Source organism: Thunnus maccoyii, chromosome 4 (genome assembly GCF_910596095.1).
Source record: "Thunnus maccoyii chromosome 4, fThuMac1.1, whole genome shotgun sequence".
Classification (NCBI taxonomy): Eukaryota; Metazoa; Chordata; class Actinopteri; order Scombriformes; family Scombridae; genus Thunnus; species Thunnus maccoyii.
In genome coordinates, this window is record NC_056536.1 from 28,017,097 (window position 1) to 28,039,460 (window position 22,364).

General features: G+C 42.6%; 1 protein-coding gene across 6 annotated transcripts in view; it reads left to right on the forward strand.

The window, feature by feature from the left end:
• Positions 1–22,364, forward strand: part of plekhg5b (pleckstrin homology domain containing, family G (with RhoGef domain) member 5b) — a 76,563-nt gene that overhangs the window by 41,765 nt on the left and 12,434 nt on the right. For 4 of the 6 annotated variants that reach the window (XM_042408580.1, XM_042408583.1, XM_042408582.1 and 1 more), the window contains 6 exons: positions 8,698–8,839; positions 10,031–10,130; positions 10,370–10,430; positions 10,851–10,942; positions 11,039–11,175; positions 13,103–13,272. In XM_042408580.1, the coding sequence (XP_042264514.1) occupies positions 8,698–8,839; positions 10,031–10,130; positions 10,370–10,430; positions 10,851–10,942; positions 11,039–11,175; positions 13,103–13,272 (702 nt within the window). Of the gene's footprint in view, positions 1–7,675; positions 7,753–8,697; positions 8,840–10,030; positions 10,131–10,369; positions 10,431–10,850; positions 10,943–11,038; positions 11,176–13,102; positions 13,273–21,556; positions 22,020–22,364 lie in introns of those variants that run through there. The other 2 variants (XM_042408581.1, XM_042408585.1) reach the window with 2 other exon arrangements.

Genomic DNA, 22,364 nt, shown 5'->3' on the forward strand with positions numbered 1-22,364 from the left:
AGTTTTGTGCATCAGAATTGAGTTTTTTATTACTTCTGAATCTGCAACCCACTAGATTCATTTCACGACCCAATGTAGGGGTCCTGACCTCCAGGTTGGGAACCGCTGCTTTAGAGTATCAGTTACAGGTGTGCGCTGGTTAAATGTACAGTACGCCGTATATCTTTATACGCCTGCTTTCATTGTTTTATTTTAGTTGCAGATATTGGCTTTGTATGACATCATCCCTTATTAAACATCCTGCATTTGATGTCTGTTAGTCAATGAATCGGCGGTTCGTTTAATGAACAGACTGAACATGTGTTTGGGTAACACACACACACACGCAGTCAACACACACTTTCCTCTCTTCTGGAAGGATGAAACACAACAAGTGCCTCCGTTTGAGTAAATCCATATGCGTACGAGGCGTCAGGACTGTACCTGAGTGAGAGTCGGTTAATAGAAAGCAGGCACGCAGACAGGCAGGCAGGCAATCTTGTTGCATAAGGACCACAGTAAAAAAAAAAAAAAAAAAACAGGCGCTGGCTCTCCTCCTCCGCCTCCTCACCCGGCCAGAGGACAGATGGCGGCAGAAGAAAGCGAGCGGCAGCGGTTCTCTCCTTTTGCCTCCTCAACAGATGCATCGTTTATTACATTGAAAAATAAATCAAACCTGGGCCAGGCCTGCCCAGGCTCCCCCTTTGATCTCCTGCAGCCTCGCTGGGCGCTGTTTCCAATCCCACCTACTGGGCCGCAGCTAATGGCAACTCTGTGTAATGTTTAGGAAAGCAAGACCTCTCCGGCATACATACGGGGGCCCTATGGGGTCATGTACTCCGCTCCCAAGAGGACAGTAAAGTATTGGTATTAAGAAAAAGGTAGCAACATGTAACAGAGTTTGACCCGCCTCGGTCTCTGTCAGCTCAGCTTGATGAAAAGCATGTTCTCTCTGCAGGCATTTCGCTCTTTAAAGTTTCTCACTGACAATCCATCACGCTTAATGCAGTAGCTGATATCGTGTTGTTGGTTGCAGTCGAGAACTAATCAGTGTCCTGACAGCACAGCTGCACGCAGGATGGCGAGTGGCTGGAGAGAAAGTCCCTGCCAGCATCTGATTGGTGGGTTGAGAGATGAGGAGTGCTGGAAGCTGTGGATGCGTTTTTTTTGTTAGGTTTTTTTCTGGGGAGAAAATGGAATTTTTCAGTATAATATTTATATAATCTGGAGAAGCTGTAGTCCTTTCCTTAAATGATGACATTTATTTGACTGTTTCAGCAGTCAAATAACCACCAACACATCATACCTCATAAGAATGATCTAGTGATAAAATAATTACTGGATTAATCAATTAGTCGACTGACAGAATATTAATCTGCAGCAATTAAAATAACTGATTGTTGTAATCGATTTATCAAATGTGGGGAGTTGCAGCTTTTTGAATTGATACAGGCTGGCAAGTTTCGCTAATTTATGGTATTTTATTGACTAAATGATTATTTAGCAGATTGAAAATTGATTGAAAAAATGAATTGTACTAATATAATAATACTATATATCAATCTATAATAAAGATAATTATAATCAGCCCTATAATGATTGTTTCTCAACATTTTCTTCTGTGTAAATATATTCTGGAAACACCTGAATTCATCCTCAAAATACTATAATATTATGGATATTGAGGTATTTAGATATAATGTGACACATGATTTAGTCAGTATTGTTTAACCCTAATATGTATATTATGTTCTTTTGAGTAATCTGTATTCATTTGTCAAGCTTTTTTAAAAAATATATGTTTTTTTAGCAGCACAAGATCAGTTCCATAAAGAAAATCATTAAGTTTTGATCTATTTTTCAAACATGTTAATGATTACAGCAATCAGCGGGGAGATATTTAGCTTTATTTGTACTGCTCATGGTATAGTACACCTGTGTTTGCACAGTGTCTGCACTCTGTACTGTACTGCATTGATTAATGGACAGGTCAAAGGTCAGCACATTAGTGTAATTGACTGTGAAAATGAGACTTTCTTCCAGTCGTAGACTATGAACCACTGATGATGTGTACTCGCGTCTGACTCTCTGGTTATCTTTGATTAGTTTGATGTTGTAGACTGCGTGAGTCGGTCTGACCAAAGTCTCTGTCTGTCTGGCTGTTTGACTGACTTCACTACTATTCCGAACAAGACCGTGCATGACTCTGCCTCGTCTTGCGCTAACCAATCATTTGTGTAGGTGTGTTTATTAGGGATGCACTTGAACGCTTTTTTTCTTTTCAGTGTGTTTGTGTGTGCTAAGATAAAAATGATAAAGCCGGGATGTGTTTTTGATAGAAAAAAAAAAGAGAGCGAGAGAGGTTGACTTGAAGCTACCGTGAGCCTCCAGCTCCTCTTTTGACTGATGAGGAGCAGAGTTAATGCTAACATAACTTACTGCTGAGGAGAAGCTCGTCCAGGTGCCAAATCAGTGATGACTTGCATGTTAGGACAGGACCTTAAAGCTGCCTCTTCTGTGGGAGTGGAGTGATGGTAAGCATTAAAGTTGGCCCGTGTAATTAAACACAGTGTACCTGGATGTCACCCGCAGTCTCAACAAAAGCACCGTCTAAAGACTAAAGCAATAAGACTTTTCGATTTGTCGGACAGAAGGTTGGCTCAAACAATGCGGTTTGAGCTCATGTTAACCAAACAGTATTATCCATTGTCTCGATACGAAGCCTTAGTCAAGCCGTGGTGTTTCGTGTTGACTCAGACTCTCAGGCTTTGATTCCATGTTTTCTATAGCGTGGAGTTTGATGATGGCAGCACGGAACAATGACGGGGAATTGAGTTTGCTTTGTGGGTGTGGGCACCGCCATGACAAACAGCTGTGTGTCTGTGTTGTAGTAGAGTAATAAATGTGTGGGAGCCCCCAGTTTTCACAATATGTCTATAAAGTTTTTTTTTATTCCTTTACATTATGTTTTGTAGGCTTCTGTTTTCAGTCGGATGCAGTAAAATTAAGTGTTGTACATTAAAACTTAACTCACTGAACTTTCCCGTCCATTCACACCCCACCACACACTTACAGACTGATAAACACACTCCAACACTGAACATAACACAATAATGGTCAGCCATCATTATTTCAGGGTTACAACTAACAGGTATTTACGTTATTGATTAATCTGATGATCGTTTTGTCTATAAAACGTCAGAAAATAGTGAAAAATGCTGTTTATAATTTCTTAGAGTCCACAATGACTTCATCAGATGTCTTGTTTTGATCGATCAACAATCCAAACTCCAAAGATAATCAGTTCACTATCATGTATGTCACCAAAAAAAGATAAAAAATGATCAAAACAATTATTCGATCATCAAAAAAAGCTGTCGATTGATTTTTAGATTAGTCGATCAACAAATCTCAGTATTATTGTCTTGTGCTGACACTCATTTATCCACAACAACATGAGAAAAGCCAGTGAGAAGTGAGAATTGTATTCCACTCAGAAAGTAGAAGCTAGTTAGCTTAGCTCGCCAGCATTAGCGCTGATTCCCACCAGACGGGACTTGTCGTTTATGTTATTTCAACACCTGCCTCCCTGAGTCATCGTCACCTTCCTCACGCTCAGTGTATGTGTTTGTCCCACATGATATAAAGAAAGGAGGTCTAGCTCTAGCCTGAACCGCTGAAGAGATGATATACAGACGGCTCAGATCGTAGTTTAGGATCAAGCTAACAGCTGACTGTTAGATTTGAGGTAATATTATGAGCACAGATGTTTCACCTGTCAAATTATTACTGTGGACATTATCAGTCTGTTGCACTTACAGATGTGTTTGGCTTCTTCTTACTTCACTTGGGTGTTTGTGCGTCACTGTGCAGAATGATGTAAGCGCAGAGTTTGTGAGACATGTACCTACAAGCATGATTTGTGACATCACAACCCGTTTGGAACCAATCGTGTTTCGCTATTCAACTTGCACAAGTGCGATGTGGAAATCTGAAGCCTCTAGCGCACGAACACTGAGACTAGACATAGTAGAGGCATCTCCCATCCAGCTGTGAAATTAACAATATTTGTATATTCATATTTTCAGGATGTCTCACCTTGATGCTTGACTGTGAGAAAAACCGTAGCCTGCGGCCCACGTACCCTCCTCTTCCTCCTCTTTTGACCTGATGCAGACACACACACACACACATGTGCACACAATGATGCGTGCTCTTACATAAGTGCTAGGTGTGCTCTGGCAGGACAAGCTGTTCCGGAGGAGGAGGGCTGAGGTTGGATGGGGGAAACACAGTCAGGTTATCAGTGTTTTCTTTAAAAGAGAGAGAGAGAGAGAGAAAGGACATTACTGAGCAAGATTCGCTCTCCGCTCTTCAAAGCGGCCCTGTTGATGAATGGGTATTGTATCACACCGAGTCAGATGCGTAATCTGGGTTTGAATTCATCCTTCAATGCGTCATATAATTCCACACACACACACACACAAAAAAAGACTGATCACCCTCAGATTTTCCAGCTTGCAGGGATGAGACAAGCTGTCCAGACTTATGCAAAAATCATCCCGAGGAGCCAAACTTTGCGATGGTGGTGAGGAAATTGAACTGCCAGGCTGTTGCTCTAAACCCACAAGTTCCATCCTTAATTATAAATCATGTTTAAGACATTTGAATCTACAGTTAATATGACCATCCCCCTCGTTTTAATGTCTTTAGCATCAGCTCTGTGAAGTCTTTTTTTTTTTTCTTGCGCTCTGTAAAGCCACTTGTTTCTACCAAAAATAGGATCAAACTCTCTTATCGTACAGCTCTGGGAACAGTATGTACTTTAAAAGCGTGTTGGAATAGCCCTCTTATGTCGCGTGCCAGTGTTTGGAGGATTAGGTGTTAAGGTAATAATCCTGATTCACCTCAGAAGACTCCAGTCATCTTCTTCAAACAAGAAGGGCTTTATTACAGCTGAGCGGCTGCTGTAACAGTCATTGATGACACAACTTTGGAATGGGCATGCCTGACTTTGTAAGTCCGTGTATGTATGCGTGTGTGTGTGTTTGTGTGTGTGTGGGAGTGTTTGCAGGATGTGAGGAAACAAGGGTGCATAAGCAGGTGCCACGTGGCGTCGGATGTGCTAAGCCAAGACGAGGGTCGCGGTGGGGCCTGTGTGTGTGTGTGTTCTCAGCTGTTGGGGAGGGGGCTCTATGTGTGTGTGTGTGTGTAGCATTTCATCTACAGTCACTCTTGCTCCCCACAAACCTCCCCACTAATCCGGGCAGATCTGAGAGCAGGCATGCAGGGTGGAGGGTGAGGAGGGGTGGAGGGACACACACACACATGCGACACACACTCACATGACACATGTTGTCTCGCACACATCCACACGCTCGCCGTACGAGGCACGCGGGGGCTCCCAGTCAGCTGTCTCGCACCGTCGCCTTCTTTTACAGTCAGCTTCACTCCTCCTCCTCCTCCTTCTCCTTCTCCTGTTCTGTTGTGGAAAACTGATCCACCTTCAGATCCAGAAAAGGCCAGATAATGAAAGTCAGGTCATAACTAAGTATCAATCATCCCGCTCATCGATAGGAATGTCCAGTATTGCAGAAATCTGTAATTTATGTTACGGGTATATCTTCAGGTATCTGTCTTGAGTGTGTTTTTTTTTTTTTTTTTCCTATTTGGTCCTACTGGGTCCACTAGCTTTTTTTTCTTCATCTCATGATGCACTCGTTTGTCTTGGCCAAAGCATCAGATATTTTCAGCTGCTTTAGTTGCAGCAGGAATGTGAACACCCCGGCTTGATATCGAGGAAGGCCTACCTATCTGGACTATTGTCTAAATATGGCCTCTGATTCGCTCATTTTTCTCTGGCCCGGCCGTCTGTCTCCACACCTCATCGGAGAACATACCACCTCTGTGTGAGGGGACATTTGACCGGGCTATACGAAAACGTGCGCGCATGCGTCGACTTCAGAGGAGTTCAGGCGGGCGATGTCTGCCGTCTGCCGTTAAGCCCTCTCTGTGGACGTAAAGCGACAAACCGAGGTCAGTGAGTCAGTCAGAGGTGAAAAAAAAAACGTATCTGCAACTGCATAACGTCATCAAGAAATGTCTTTACTTGTATTTTCCTTTAATCCAGCTCTACTGAATTTAGAGCAAGTCTAAACAGGAGGAGGAGAGACTGAGGAAGACTTGTCCTTTTTTTTTCAGACACACTAACCAAGTAGCTGTCAGTACGTCTGTATCGGTTTTGTCCGTCTCTCCTTCTTCCACTTTGTCCAGACTTAAATATCTCAACAGCTGTTTGGTGGATTGGCATTAATCTTTTTAGCGTCTCACAGTGACGCCAGCGAGGGCTTGTTAACTCTGTTTTGTTATATAACAGGAAGTATATTGTAACTTGCAAAAACTGATTTTTTTTTGGCTACTTTGAGGCAGCAGAAACAAGCTGTAAACCACAACACTGACATATTATTGCCTTTTAAGCTCATATGGTGAATTTGTTAGCAAACAGTCGCCTTTTTTTTAAACATCCAGCAGATGCGTAGCAACATCAGTATTCATTCAGAGTCGTGTTTATGCGAATATTCACTCTGTTTTTTGGCTTCTACTCTACTTTGGTCTCCACTGTGTTCACCATCGGGTTCGTCGCTGACTGGGTCGCTGTGTGTGCCGTTTGGTGCTGAGGAGGTAACATACAGTTGTTTTTGGAGCTTTTTTTTCGCTGTGGTTTTTTTTTCTTACAGCCAAAAACGGCACAATGAGAGCGGTGAACCAAAACAGTACAGTTTGAAGGTTGGTAAACCGAAAACAATTGAGGTGAAAGATGCTATAAAGCTCAGTTGAGGGGAACTGCAGAGTTATCAGTTCCCTCACTACAGGCGAATCCCTTCCACAGAAAAACAGTCATATGATCCGTTGTTGATATAGAAGTGTTTTTTTGCTGCTTTAAAGGACTTGGATCTTTATTTAATTATTATTTCCTGATAGAAATAATAGTCAAAACTATGAAAAATGGCCCAAATAAACCAGAATCATGCTTTAACCCAGTTTGTACTTCCTGAAGAGGAGAGCGTGTCACACTCGCTACAGTAAACAAGGCCGTTCTCTTATTTTGTTTAGCCTCGACGCCCGCTCGCTGACTTTTGTCTCTCAGTCCCTTTCTATTTAAAACCTCTCTTTGGTTGGGGCTCTGCTCGGGTACGGTGACCCTGGGTGTATGAGAGGAAGGGAGGAGTTAGTGCCGGTGGTGGCGGAGGACAGAGAAGAAAGGGAGTGAGAGGAAAAAAAAGAGGAGAAGACCCTGGCTCGTGGAGCTCGGAGCAGGGCTGTTTAATCTCTGCAGGACTGTCAGATGGCTTTGACAGAGCGCAGGCACCAATTAGGCTGCAAGATTATGGGGGCTTTGTACTTCTGAAAAGCTTCTGGACAGACCTTTTTTTTTTCTTCCTTCCTGCTTTGGGGTTATATCTTTACTGAGACTCCTCACCCTCCCTTAACCATATCCCTCACCCCCCCCCCTCCTCCCTCCTTCTGTCCTCTCCCAGCCCTCCAACCTGGGATTTAAAATCTGCGATTATACCTGGCTAGACATTGAGAGGAGCGGATTAATAAGGCAGCTCGTCAGTGTGGCTTGACAGGGGAGCGTTGAGGAGCAAGTTAGCAGGCCAGCGAGGTGGCGAGTCGGATGTTTTATTGGGTTCCTGGGTGCCTGTTGGCATGGATATGGAGCCGAACTGCAGGAGGGCGGAAGACTCCCGCTCGCTTCTACAGAATATGACGGTAGAGTACCAGGGGAGGGGACAGAGAGAGTCTTGACTGCATTTAAACCCTGTTATGTATAGCTGGAGCATGTGGCAGTGCATTATCATGTGTTACAACGATATAGAGACTTAAGGAGGGTTGATATAACTGTGTCAGGGCACGGCGTCTACCTGTTGCATATCTATAGTTGTGTTTACATGAAAGCAAGAGTCCCTAGCGCACATGCACACATATTTACACGCATGCACAGACACGCTGCTCCTCCTGAGTACATGGAAACAATGACAGGAAGTACATTAGCAGGACCTCCATTGTATCTCTCCATACATCCTCGCTTCCTGAGCCGGGTGTGGGTGACGGCGAGAGGGGGGGGGGTAAGGGGACGCAGGGTGGAGTGAAGAGATATAGAAGAGCGCCCCGGTGTTTCTCTGTCCCTAGTTGAGGTGAAGGAAAGAGCAGAGGGGGTTGGAGGGGGGGGGGTAGTCGGATCTGTCTGGCCCGAGACAGAGAGATCCTTAATCCTGCAGCCTTCTGCTGCCTGTCGCCTGGCCTCCGCGGTCTGGAAGCCTCCCAGTCGCTGACCTGTGGTCGGTTTCGTTGCTTCACCTCCAGGGATCTGATTTTGGATTATGTAAGGTTAAGCTGGTCCCAGATCAGCACAGGAGGTGAAAAACTTGACTTTAAGTCAATTAGTTGTCATCCCACAGAGGGGGGGACAGATGGTGGGATGGTGGGAGTCACCAAACCTCAGGAATGCCTGTGGCAGCCTCTGTGGTCATTTTAATTGTGGCAGAAACAATAGTGAGGCAGGAGGCTGTTTATTCTAAATGTGTGTGACTGTTTTACCCTTTTCACTTTGGCCCGGTCTTTTTAAAATGTTTCTGTGTTTTATTGCAGGGACCTGGGGTACTTGGCAGTTGAGTTGATCTGACTTTGTCCTCTTTCTCTCCTTTCTGTGTCCAGGTTTGCCACCATCCAGACTGCCAAGACCTGAATAGCAAAAGCCCCCTTCACCTGTGTGAGTCATGTGACTCACGCTGCCATTCAGAGAACACAGACAACATGCACTTTGACCGGCACCCCCGATTTGACTTACAACCTCAAGGTAGTCCTTGTGTTATTTCTTTATTTGGTATTTCCCCTCTGACAGTGATGTCATACCCATTACCTCATCACAGGATTTCACTGTGTAAATAACAAGGATCCCGAGCTTTTAACGCTGTCTAAATAAGGCAGAGATTATTTGTTGTGAAACTCTGAGTCTGAACTTTTGTGATTCATATGATTCATTTGTTTATGTGTTAACATCTACTGTAAAAGTTGAACTCTCATTGTGACAGTAACTGATATTAAAGGGTTGCTTCATCCAAATCACCACAAACATAATATACTCACTTATCTTAAGTGTTTACTCAGCCTGATGATTTCATTTCACTTGAGTCATTCAACTTTACATTACGTAATTATTTTATCTGATTAGTTGTATCAGTAGTGACATTTCCTTCTACATGGAAGCTGTAGTTTTGGTTAGTAGTTAATTTTAATGTTTTTCAGGACAATTTTTAAGGTTTCAGTATTGTTCTTTCTGCAAAGTCGACTTACAACAACCCTCACCAACATTTTTCAGGCCATTTTTCAGTCTCTCTTTTTCACAGATATAGCCGGGTAGCTAGCAAGCTATGCAGGAAGATGATGTTGTCCCCAGCTTACAAAACTCTGATTAGTCAACTGTTTCTCGAACAGGCAGAAACAGCCGTCACTGGCTTCAACCGCAGATTTATTTCAATAAATAAACAAATCATATGTGGTGGCGATTCAGAGGTCTGGAGCCATCCTGGTGCTAACTCATCACTCATTAGATTTTTGGCTCAGACCTTAAAATATGATCCATCCCTGAGATTTCTGCTTCCACCCCAGTACAATAGAATCATATTAAATTTCATCTGGTGACTTTAGTTGATCTAAAAACCGCATGTTGTCATTGGAACTACTTTCTACCAAAATTATAGTCCTGATGAAAACTATGAAAAGTGACACTGATCCTGGAAAGAGCTGTTGAATTTTTTTAAATGTCCACAAATTAAATCTCATTCACCTCTGTTGTGCAATAATTGTAGACGAATATCTGACAGCAAAAACAGACAAAATTGCAAAACTATCTTCATGGTAGTGGAGAGAATAAACGTGTTTCTTTCTGATTTGGGTGAGCCTCCTCCTCTTTAAAGCTTGATGATTAAAGGCTGCCTTCAGTGTGATCCGACAGAAAGAATGACTGCTGTGTTTTCTTAACCCTCAGCCTCCATCCTGGCTCGGAACGTGTCCACGCGCTCCTGTCCCCCGCGCACCAGCCCCCCCTCCGACCTGGAGGAAGAGGATGAGGGGAGCAATGACCGCGGGTTGGTAACCCTCCGTTACATAACGCTAGCGTTCGTGTATCCCTGCCTGTCAGTAGAGCTTTTGTCCTTTTCACACTGGAGGATAAATCACTGCCATGAAATGTGTGTCTCCTGGCATTGATTTCGATCACTTCTTTTTAAAGTCTCGATGGTCACATTAAACGGGCATATGTTGGGGGTTCTTTTGAAGAACTGGTATATATAAACGGTATGATAACGTGTGTGTAACTGTTTTGCAGGGAGCGTAAAACAGGGGGGATGAAGTTGGTGAAAAAGAAGCCACGGAGACGACACACTGATGTAAGTAACCACGCAGACACATGGGCTGCAGTGTGCAACATAAAAAAGTCCCCCTAGAGAACAACAACTTCATATCAGTTCCTGGAAGGAGTCTACTGCAGCTTTTACATTTATGGGAGGGCGGGGGGTATATTATTTTTTTGTGACGCAGAGTTATTTTTATGCTACAAGTGCATGCTACAGGCATAGATTTGTGCAGCGTGAAATCTGCCACCATTATTCTCTGTGATGATGATGTAACATTATGGTATCTCCCAGCCAGGCTGCTCTTTGTTTGAGGCAGGCAGTGTAGTGAGAAGGAGCCCCCCTGTGGATCTGCTGAGAGCTCACATCATACAGCACGAGCCCGGGGGGCCCAGCCAGCAGAGCTGCAGCCCCACCTGTGTCAACTAACTAGTGTGTCTGTTCCCTCCCCTGCAGGACCCCAGTAAGGAGTGCTTCAGCCTTAAGTTTGATCTCAACGTGGACATAAACACAGAGATTGTACCTGCTATGAAAAAGAAAACCTTGAGGTGAGAGGACAGTGGGAGGATCCGTGTCAGAGTGGTCATGTAGAATGTATTTAGAGTCTGATATAAACTGTGTTTTTCTTTGTGATGTGTTTTCAGAGAGGTTTTAGGGCCAGTGTTTGAGAGGAACGGCATTGAGCTGTCCCGGGTCGACTTGTTCCTGGATCAGTCCAACACGCCGCTGTCCCTCAACTTCGAGGCTTACCGTTTTGGAGGACACTACCTCAAAGTTAAAGGTAAAAATCCATGAATAGGTTTCAGCAGTTTATCAACCCCACTTTGCCCTCTCCACTGTCTTGAGTCATTGCATCGAGGTTTTGCACTCGTAAAATGATGCATTTGGCCTTGTGATGTATGTAGTTTTAGCTGCTCCTGATTATACGTACAGAATATAAGAGCATCGAGTATGAAACTTTACACAAATAGCTATTATATCTGGCAAACAATCACACCATAAGCTTGTGAAATGAATCATAGTAGCACGATCAAAGCAAACAGAAAGTGTTGACCTTTTGCTTTGTTCATAGAAAGAAGGAAACCTTTGAGTCTTGCACCTTTTAGTCATGGTGTATTTAAAAACGTTACACCTTCCTTATCTGTTCAGCCTTTAACAATGACTGAGCAGGACAGATGGCGAAGGCCAGTTTCCTCTCACACCCGTGTTTCTGACCAGAAGGAAAAAGGAGTGGACCGCATGCTTAAAAGTGATCAGAACTACAAGTGCAAAATTTGTTACTGATCTGATCTAAAAGTGTAATTAAAAATCCCATGAATCAACAGCACTACCGCGCGGAAGCAGCATGATGACAGAATGACTCAGCCAGATTTTTCCTCCTTTGCCGCCTCAGTGGAAACTGGGAATTGTGCCCCTTCTCTGCGATCACTGCAGTTACACTTGTTGCAGTTTCTTGGCCCATTTAAATGACCAGTGTGTAAGATTTAGTGGCATCTAGCGGCGAGGTTGCAGATTGCAACCGAATGAATACACCTCCCCTCACCCTCTCCTTTTCAAGCATATAGGAGAACCTACAGTGGCCGCGAAACTAGCAAAAAATCTCTCTCTCTAGAGCCAGTGTTTGGTTTGTCCGTTCTGGGCTACTGTAGAAACATGGTGGTGCAACATGGCGGCCTCCGTGGAAGAGAACCCGCTCCCTATGTAGATATAAAGGGCTCATTCTAAGGTAACGAAAACACAATTCTTATTTTCAGGGGATTATATGCTAATTAAAACACACTTATGAATATTATATTCAGTTTCTGCCGAGTCTGTTCCACTAGATGCCACTAAATCCTACCCACTGCACCTTTAAGCCTCTCATAAAAGAGATCCAATGCCATGACTAATTGCTGTTCTTTTGAAATCGTCACCTCCTGACCGCAGTCTGGAGTTACATACAGTCTGAAACAAAGAAGTCCACAGCTGTTTAGTCACGTGTCTGGGAGGTAAAGAAGCTTTGCATCGTTCTGTTAAACACGTTCTATCAAATCTCTGTTATTACTGTAACAAAGGTGAAGAAGTCCCAGTTCTTCCCTGCTTTTGTTGGTATTATCCTTTATACCAGTTTTACAAGGGCATGTTAAAGCATTTCAGTTAAAGAAAAAACAGTGATAGTTTGGGTGTGGTGCTCAGTTCAAAATTACTCAAATGTGAAAGGAGAAACATGAAGTTATTATGATGCTTTAGCAGTGAGTATCTTCCAAAGTCTTTTTAGTATCAAATTCCCTCTTTCCCTCTGGATAGTGTTTCCATACTGAGCTGCAGCAGAAGGACGGTGACACAAAGTGAGAATTTGGTACAAAAAAGGCTGCAACTTTGGAAGATATCGACGTAATTTGTCTAACTCAGACTGCTGAAGCCTCATGTTAGCTTTAAATAAACTTTGGAATGTATTTTTATGGATTTTGTCCTGCATCACTTACATTGGAATCACTTTATGAAGGGATCTTTTAATGGCCAGTACGAACAGGAGGAATGATTACAGCAAGCAAAAACCGTTTCAATGTTCATATTAAGACAGACTTAAAAAACGTAAACCCATCCTTTAACTACAGTGGCTTCCTCTGCAGACAAAAACTAAATATTGATGATGTGACTGCTGTGCATATTCCAGTTTTACAGGATTCCCCTTCCCAGACAGCTCAACATGTTTTTTTTTCCTTTAGCACGGCCAGGTGATGAGCTGAAGGTGGAGCAGGGCGTGAAGGACTTGCGGTCGCTCAGCCTGCCCAACATGAAGCCCTCCGGAGGTCAGCAAAGCCCTTATATCCTCACCCCAGGCAGCGAGAGGGTGGAGCATGGATCTCTGGGACGCCGAGAAAGTGTTGATCTGCTGGTGAGTTACATCTGGGACAAACAGGACAGCGGTGTCATTTGTCAGCTGTTATATTTCATGTGAGGCTGCAGCTCGTGACATATGAAACTGCTTCTCAGACTCATCAAACCAAAATACACCACTCACCGCACACAAACACAGACACACCCTGTGACTCTTACTGTTTTGCTACACCCTTTACTATTTTCCATAACTTCACCTCCTCTTCCTCCACTCCCAGTGCATCTCATGGTAATCCCATCATGACCTCATCGTATTTCATTACCTTTATCTGCCCAGAAGAACCCTGGGAATGTATTTCTGGATTTCCGTTTAGCCGACCGCCAACTTCATTGTGTGTGTTTTGTGCGCACGCTCGTGTACGTGCTTGCCAGCCTGCTCAGTGTGCCAGATTGAAACCTTGAATCCCATTTAATGATGAGTTTGCTCAGGAACACTCTGTGCCAGTCCAACACTTCCTGCAACGACAGGAAGCGTTTGTTTTGTTACTGTTGAGAGAAGCTGAGAAGCTGAATGAGGACTGTAGGATCCTGATCCGACTTGGCTGCCAAACACGGAGCTTGAAATAGGCCAGACAGGGGAATCATTTAGTTTCACTATAATTCCATCCGTGAGTAACACAATGACAGAATGTACGACTGTTTTGGTCACGGGTTTCATAAATTACTGTAATAAAATATTGAAAGCAAAAGTCTTATCAGATGGGGGACACTGGGACAAAATCTTATCAAATGGGGGTTTGTGGTCTGATTTGTGTCAGTTTAGGGGTCCTTAATGTGAAAATGTTTGAGAACTACTGGTTTAGTCTATATTTGACCTGCCAAGGGACTGTGGATGAAAATTAGTTGTAAGCTAACTCTGGTACAGTACATCAAATGCTAACATTTATGTGTAATATTCTACATGGTCCCTTACTAATAAAATAAATAAATCAAAATCAGAAACAGGTTTATTAGGTTTAAGAATTTGCTTTGGTATTGTGGTGCTGACTGTATGTGAACAGTCAAAAAATAGAGGGTAAACCACGTAAGATAGGTGATATAAATATATAAATAAAAATGTACAATTAAAATGTGAAATATCGTTAATATAGTGAAAATATAGTATAGCTATGTAATTGTACAAGATATTGATGGGAAATATGTAAAAGTTCACAATATAAAAACAGTATAAACAGTACATGTGATGTGCAAATGTGAAATTACAAATAATTGCATTAATTTAACACGTCATTGTTCAATTAAATAAATAAAATGTCATAAAATAGTGAAAAATGCCTTTCACAAGTTTCCAGAACCAAAAAGTGAAATCTTCAAATTGACCGTTAGCTAAGCGTCACCCCCTTAGTTACTGTCGTTAGCTTGCCAAGTTTCCCGCTCTTACGACACATATGCAGTTTACAATGATAATGTGGCAGATTTGTCACTCATATTTTCAAAACAATAGGTCTTTCATTTCAAACACAGGAAGACAAAAATCTTTTCTCATTTCTAGCAGACGACTGTCAATTTTGGTTGCCGAAATGACGACCATCACTGTCAGATATTATCAGCTTTAGCTAGCTGGCTAATTAAGCTAACATTATCTCCATGTGTTGGTTAAAAACGCTGTCTTCTTCTGACCAGTAAATGTTTCCAGCTCACATTTTATAACAAGAATCCTATAAATCATCCTCAGCCAGCGTGTTCAGCATTGACTCAGGTTTAGGCAGTCTGCTTATGAAAACAAGCTGACCTTTTGCGTGCCTCAGACAAGTCATTGATTGCTAAAACACCCTCGAGGCAAGTCTAGACCCACTTATAGGTGAGTGTGATTATGTCTACACGCTGTAAAACTAAGACTAGTCTTGATGTCATCGTTGCTTTGGGCAGAGAAGCAGGTAGAGGCTCGGTTAAAGCATTTTACTGCCATCTGTGGTGGTAAGTCATGAAGGTTAGTCATCGGCCGCATAAGACATAAACACTGGAGGTTGCTGAGGAAAGCAGTTTTAGTCATTCAGTAACTGACCTCATATTTCTGAGTTTGTTTATTCTGTCAATGCCATCAAACTACTGACAGCGTACTTCCTTTCAAGGAATTTCGTGAAAGAATTCCAATGAAAGTAATGACTTATCCATTTTATTGACTGTGAATGTGGAAAGTGTAATGTCAGGGAATAACAACTCTCATGCAGTCCTCAGGGGGGCAATAATGTGCTTTCTGATGGTCTGATGAAAGCTGCTGGAGTCTGTTACATATCTGATGGAAAGCATTAAGCCTGTAGACTGTTAGAAGCTTCATGGTTTCACAAAAAGATATTTCTCTCAAGCTGAAAGCGTCCAGCAAACGAATATTGCCAACTTGGCCTCATGAAAACTGATTGTAAACAACATATGTGTGCAAGAGTATTTGTCACTATTAGACCAAATAATTGAAAAGTAATCAATAATTACAATTATTTAGGAAGTTGCAGGCCCATTTCCCTGAGTGTGTGAAGCTGTTTGGAGAGACTGATTCATAAACTTGGACCCAAACAAGAGTCTCTTGCCATAGAAGCCGAGTTCACTGAAGTCTATTGATACTTTTGTCTTTTAACAGACTCAACAGCAGAAACCTTGAGATCCGTTTTGGGTGCCTGCCCGCGTTTTATGAAAGCCGTTTTGGAAGACAAAAGCTCTACTTGGACATGGTGGGCACTCAGCGCGGTCTTTGAGTTTCTATGACAGCAGCTTTGGCACTCACCATAAAATGCATGCGTGCCTGCTTTTTATGGAATCAAGGGCTTTTGCTCAAAAGACGTTTTAGATATTCGCCTAGTGACCGGATTCACGGCCTGGCACTGCAGCGGCTTGTGCCAGGCTTCAGAGGAAAGCAGCCAAGTCCTGTCCTTTTGCTGTGTAGAGTTACTCTTTTGTTTGAATGGGGGGTATTTCAAGTTTATTATTGCATGCATGTTACATTTTATAGTCTCTGGCAACATTGTGATAGGCTGCGGAGAGCCTTTGATGATCTGAATTGATTATTTTACAACAGGGAGCCTCAGCCAAGCAATCTGATTGGTCAAAGACACATTCCGACCCTGCTGATAGTTCCCATAAAGCACCGCTACCCATCTGTGCCTCGTACATATTGCATAATCAACAAATAATGCATCTTTTTACACTCTCTACAATGTCAGCTGTGTGCCAAATCACCTTTGATACTGACCTAAAATAAGTTTAACTTTTAACCCGCAGTGTGTGATTGAAAAAAAAACAACTTATAACATCAAACAACTTATATTCAAAGGAGGTCTATGCCCATCCAGTAATCCTGTGTGGCTGCAGGGTTAATTTCATTAACTGTTAGATAATTTGATAAAACTGAAACTCAAATCTGAAAGGTTGTGTCACGGCTGGAATCCCCCCTTCTGTATATACAGTGATATCTGTGACTCATATTATCTGTTTGGTAAGCGGAGGTAAGTAATCCCCAGGGTCAAGGCTCAGGATGCTAAAGTCAGACTGTGGCAAAATATTTTGTCAGATCAGCTTTATTCATAGGGTGTTATACGAAAATGTTGCAGTTACTGTATCACAGCAGGTTATGGGAAACGCAGTTCAGGCGCTCGCTTGTCTTCTTGAGAATAGAAACTGTAAGTTTTACAGTAGTCATAAAGATAACTGAACCGTCTGTGACCTTTTGATTGTCAGTAAGTATGTACAGTACATTGAGCCTCGCTCTCTTGTCGGTTGGTCCTTTTTTTTTTTTTTTTATATATAACACACGCCCATCAGTTGCCATAGCACAGTAAGTTAAACACTAAAGTGGCGGGCCAACACTGCCGGTCTGTCACGCTTCGCTGACTGTATGTGAATCAAGTTAAATCCATAAAATCCATGTAACCGGGTGAAGTCTGTTCTCTCGCAGTAACAGTTTTTTTGATCCAGAGATTGCAAATTACAGTGACTTGGATCACATTACACTTTGCAGTTGGATGGTTTTGACTTTCCCAGGGAGTTAATGTCAGGGTTAATGTCAGATAATGGATCCTCCATATGTGTGTCAGTACTCAGGCCTCACATACTGCACTTCTCCCATCACTTCAAGGAAAACTGTACTCAATTCTAGGGCTGGATATCTATGTGTGGTGTCAACTAAAATGTCTTTAAAATAATGTATTAAAAACTTTCATTTACTGAAAACCGGGATCAAATTTGTGGTCAAATTTGTAATCTTTGTCACTTATTCTTTGATCAGATTAGTGCTGAAACAATCTGCTGATTAATAGATTAATTGATTGACAGAAAATGAACCGCTTAAGTCATTTTTCAAGCAAAATTACCAAACATTCTCTGGTTCCAGCTTCTTAATACAATGACTTGCTGCTTTTCTCTGTTTTATATCTTTATAAACTGAATATCTTTGGGTTTTTGGACTGTTGCTTGGACAAGATATTTTTTAAATCGTGATTGGCATTTTCCACCATTTTTTAGACCAAATGATCCAATTTGTTGAAGCTCTAGATCTGATAGTTCCCAATCAATACATGTAGCCTTCACTGAAACATCTAAAAACAAGTAGCTGAGACTCCAGGCTTTGCCCCGAGGCTGGAAGGAGAGGTTGTTATGTAAGAGACCGAGCAGGTAGATAATGTTGTTTCATAATAGACAAGGACTCAGTGCTGGGGAAATACAGTAGCTGACAAAAGCCTTCAGGGCTGAAGACACCATGATGACATATAAAGCCCACATTTCATCTAATAAGACAGCGAAGGGAGTGGCGAGTGTCTCGTCTTCTTTCTGTCTGCGTACTGAACCCGAATTCGAGTGACACATACGTCTTAAAAGGGAGATTAAGTCTGTTTTGAAAGATATTGTATTCATGTAGCCGACTACGTTTTGTTTAGGAAGGTGGAAGACACCGGCAGACGCAATTGTCATTAGTTATTTCCTATTTTTTCACACTATGTCATACAGTTTTTCACCCCTTGCATTACACAACCGTGGATGGTAATTGGCTTCTTCTTCTTGGCCCCTACAGTGGAGATTGTTTCTCACACTCAGCTGCCACCACTTGTCTCACTATCTGAACCGTCTGATAGCTGACAATGGGGACAATTGTCGCCGAACACAGAGTCATTTCGAATGACAATGGTTGAATCAGCGGAGGTCACATGGGTCGTCATCGCCGCGTTTGATCTGAAGAATTGTCAAGAGAGCTTTAAGTCGAGTCAATAACCTTCAATTCAGCTGAACGTGAAGTGTTCTGTAAAACAGTCAGCACAGTTTGTTAATAGAGTGAGAAGTATCGGTGATTGAGCTGATAAAGGATTTGGTAAGTGCTAGTTTGTATAATAAGAACTGACTGATTCTTTTCATTATCGTTTAATCTGTGTATTATTTCCTTGATTACTAGATTAGTTGTTTGAGCCACAAAATGCCAGAAAATGGTGAAAAATGTTGATCACTGTTCCCAAAAGCCCAAAGCGTCGTCCTCAAATGTCTTGTTTTGTCCCGACCAACAGTCCACAACCTAAAGATATTCACTTTACTATCATGGAGGACTAAAGGAATATTCAGAAAGAAAATACTCATATTTGAGAAGCTGGAATCAGAGAATTTTGACTTTTTTTTTCTTCACAGTTTTTATGACATTTTATATGATATTTCCATTTATTTCTTAAATCACAATTCCTAGTGGTGATAATTTGAGGGCTTTGGTTATTTGTTGGACATTTTATATGTCCTGATTACTGAAAATTAAACTAACAACACTCACTTCTTGCAGTTTCTATCTCATATTAGAATCATTTCTAATTGCTGAATCCAGCTTGTCCGGTCTTGTCTGTCTGTTTGAAGAATTAAATGACTTGTTTTGGTACCACATTCTCTAATACAAGTAATTATATCAGGTGCCAGGAGACTATTATTTATTCCCATGTGGTGTGGGAGGAGCTGTGAAGCCTGAAGAGGTGTGTGTGTGTGTCTGTACCAGTAAGATGTGTGTGTGTTTCCCCCGATGCCTAAAGGTGGAGATTACGGCAGGGTGAACACACACCTTTATGGTTGTAATGTGTGACCGTTGGCCTGCAGAACACTCTATCAGCAGGATCAGGTAGGCAGTCAGGTAGACACACGAGGGAAGTAGCTACGATGCTCCAGTCTGCTCTGCACTTCTGCCTGGATTGTGATTCCTTGGAAATGAATCGTCTCTGACTGTTGGAATTGCCTTTAGCGCTTTATTGTGTAAGGTTTTAGTTTTGGTTTTGATTTCTTTTCCTTGGAAAATGGTGCGATTCGGCCGTCTCACATCCTGGCACAGCTGGGACCTGCTGCAAGTGGACGCAGAAATTCCCGAGTCACCTCCTCCTGACGTCAAACGAAGACCGACTGACTGTCAGGTGAGAGGTTCGCTGACTGGTCCGTGCATCAACACAAGTGATGCTGCGTTCTCATTTCCTCGCCGCATCCGTCGGCTGCAGCGATAATATTTTTAAGCTCACCAAATAAGTGTCACATACAGAAACTTTTCCTTTCTTTTTGTTCTCATTAATCTCATCTGTTCTGCTGAAACGTCAGAGTTCAAACGCTTCTTTCCGTGTGGGTGTTTGTGTATTTGGGGGGGGAAGTGTGATGACAGCCGGTATCTCGTTACATCTGCTGCTAGAATGATGAGGGTCAAGTAAGTAGGAGCATTGTTTTGACAACTCTCATCTGTCACCTCAGGCTGAAGGTTTTTGTTTCAGTGGCGCGGTACTCATCAGGCCTTGATTATTGGAAATCCAGCAGACTGAACTTTAAAACACGCAGCATGTATGTTGACCGCCGGGGATTTCTCTTAGTTTCTATTTCCTGGTTGAGCACATGTGATGTGTTTGTGTGTGTGTGTGTGCCCGAGTTGGAGAGTGTCCATGCTTTCAGGAAGGTCACAGTGTTTTCCCATCGTTAATCAACCAACCTGATCAAGGGGAGTTGTTATCAGTTGACTGACATAAAGGCAGTAGCAGAGAGCAAAGAGAGAGCGGGGGGGGGGGGTGATGCTGCTTTCTTCGTCACAGCTTATTTTAATACAATCCCGTCCCATTTAAAGATTTTTTTCCTTTCCAGGCCAAGGTTAATGCCACAAACCACCATGATAAGATAAGGCGGTGAACAAGGCTTGATATTATTAACGTGACCGGCCCCCCCTCTCTAGACCCACTGCACAAGTTCCCAGAGCAGGCGGCTGTGTAACAAAGAAAGCTCAGGATATCGCTGCCTTCTGTCCAGACTGACAGGTTTACACAGGAGGCACAAGGGAACCTTGTAAACATAATTAGTTAGGCAGACATGACTACAGCGGCTTAGCGTTTACTGTGGGGGTATATTTGCTTAGGCTGATGTAAATAGTGCCAGTATTATTACCTACAGGAATATAACCAGCTGAAAACTGTTGTTTAAACTGTTACAGGCCATGAAACGTCAAAAACACAGTGAAAAATGACCAAGATGTCGTCTTCAAATCGCTTGTTTTTCTTACACCGACAGTCCAAAACTAAAAGATATTCAATTCGAAAAGATATAAACAAATAAGAACAGCTAATCTTCACATTTGAAAAGCCGGAACCGAGAGATTCATCCATAATCAGAATAGTCGCAGGTTCAATCAACTTTGAATGTTCCAGCTCTAGAAAGTTTTCAGACACATGTGCTTGTTCCTGGGGGAGATGTGTGTTTGTGCTTATCTGCTGGGCATAAGCAGCGCGCTAAATGTGCTGAAACAAGCAAGTAAACAAAGGGAATTTCCCGTTCAGTCATTATCAGGGCATTTCTTTCCTTGTTTTGGCCGACTGGCGTGGTATTGTTCACAATGTCTCCAGCCAAAAGAGGGATTAAAGATTGCATAAAGAGCTGCTCCCGTGTAAAAGTAAAAGAATAAAGGCCTTTTCATCTGTTTACACTCACCCTTTGGTTTTCTTGGTTTTATATTCAGGTAATTGACTGGAATGAAAGATGATCTTGCATTAGTTGGAAAAATGATAATCAAAGGGAGAAAAGATAAGAGTGAAAAGTGAAAAATGTAAATATCAAAGGCAATTTCTACTTCAGAGCAGCCTCTTGAGACTGACCCAAAGTGCATTTGGCTCCACAAGCACCAGGATGTGTGTTTGAACCAGGGAGCCCCCCTACAAGCTGTCACCCTGACTCCGCCTCCAAATATTCAGATCACCCTCCTTTTTTTTTTTTTTTCCCCTTCTTTTGGCTACGGCCCTGCCTCCTTTTTCCTGCCCAACACAATGAGGCAGGATCCTCCTGGTTGCTATGACTTCAAGCCAGTGTCTTTATGAAATGCAAGCAGGCTGGACTCCTCAGTGAGAAGGTTTCACCGTTGACTGTTTGGACAGCAGGACAGGACAGAGATTGGTCCCGGTTCAAAGAGAAACTGCGGTCAGGGCACGGCTGGACACGACAGCCAGACACCACGTTTGGTGTGGTGATCAACCCGGATCCTGTCAGCTGGAACGGGAGCTTTCAAGACCAAAAGAAGTTCAGCACGAGTCTCTTGAATGGTGGAATAACGGGGGCATTGTTACAGTTGTCACTCTGCTTCTCGGACCGACCCGGCGTCATAACAGTGGACGGCGAGGACGGCGTGGATGTGCGCGTTTCACGGTGGATGTGGAGAGAGAGAGGAGGCTAGAAGTTGAGAGAGTGCAGCAGCTGGCTCCAGAATGGGCTGCGTTCCATGAATCCAATTGGAGGATTAGGATGGTTTTTGTTACTTTTGACATGCCTCTGGCTTCAATGGTGAGCACTGTTAATGTGGTGGGAAACTGCTGGGAGCTTCTATGCCTGTGTGCTTATAATTACGACTTCCTGTTCTGGTCTTTGTCTTTGAGAAACTAGTTTGTTGTTAAAGCGATTTTAAAGATATCAAGATGTTTACTTGTCTGTACCTGTAACTATAACTACGGTTTACTCAAGTGTGAGAGAAGAGATTCATGGTTGTGATCTGATCAGAGCTGCAGCTAATGAATCTACCACTTATTTTCTTGATTAATCAATTTATTGTTTGGTCTATAAAACATCAGAAAACACTGAAAAGAACTCATCACAATAAGGTGATGTCATCACCTGCCTTTGCTTGTTGCT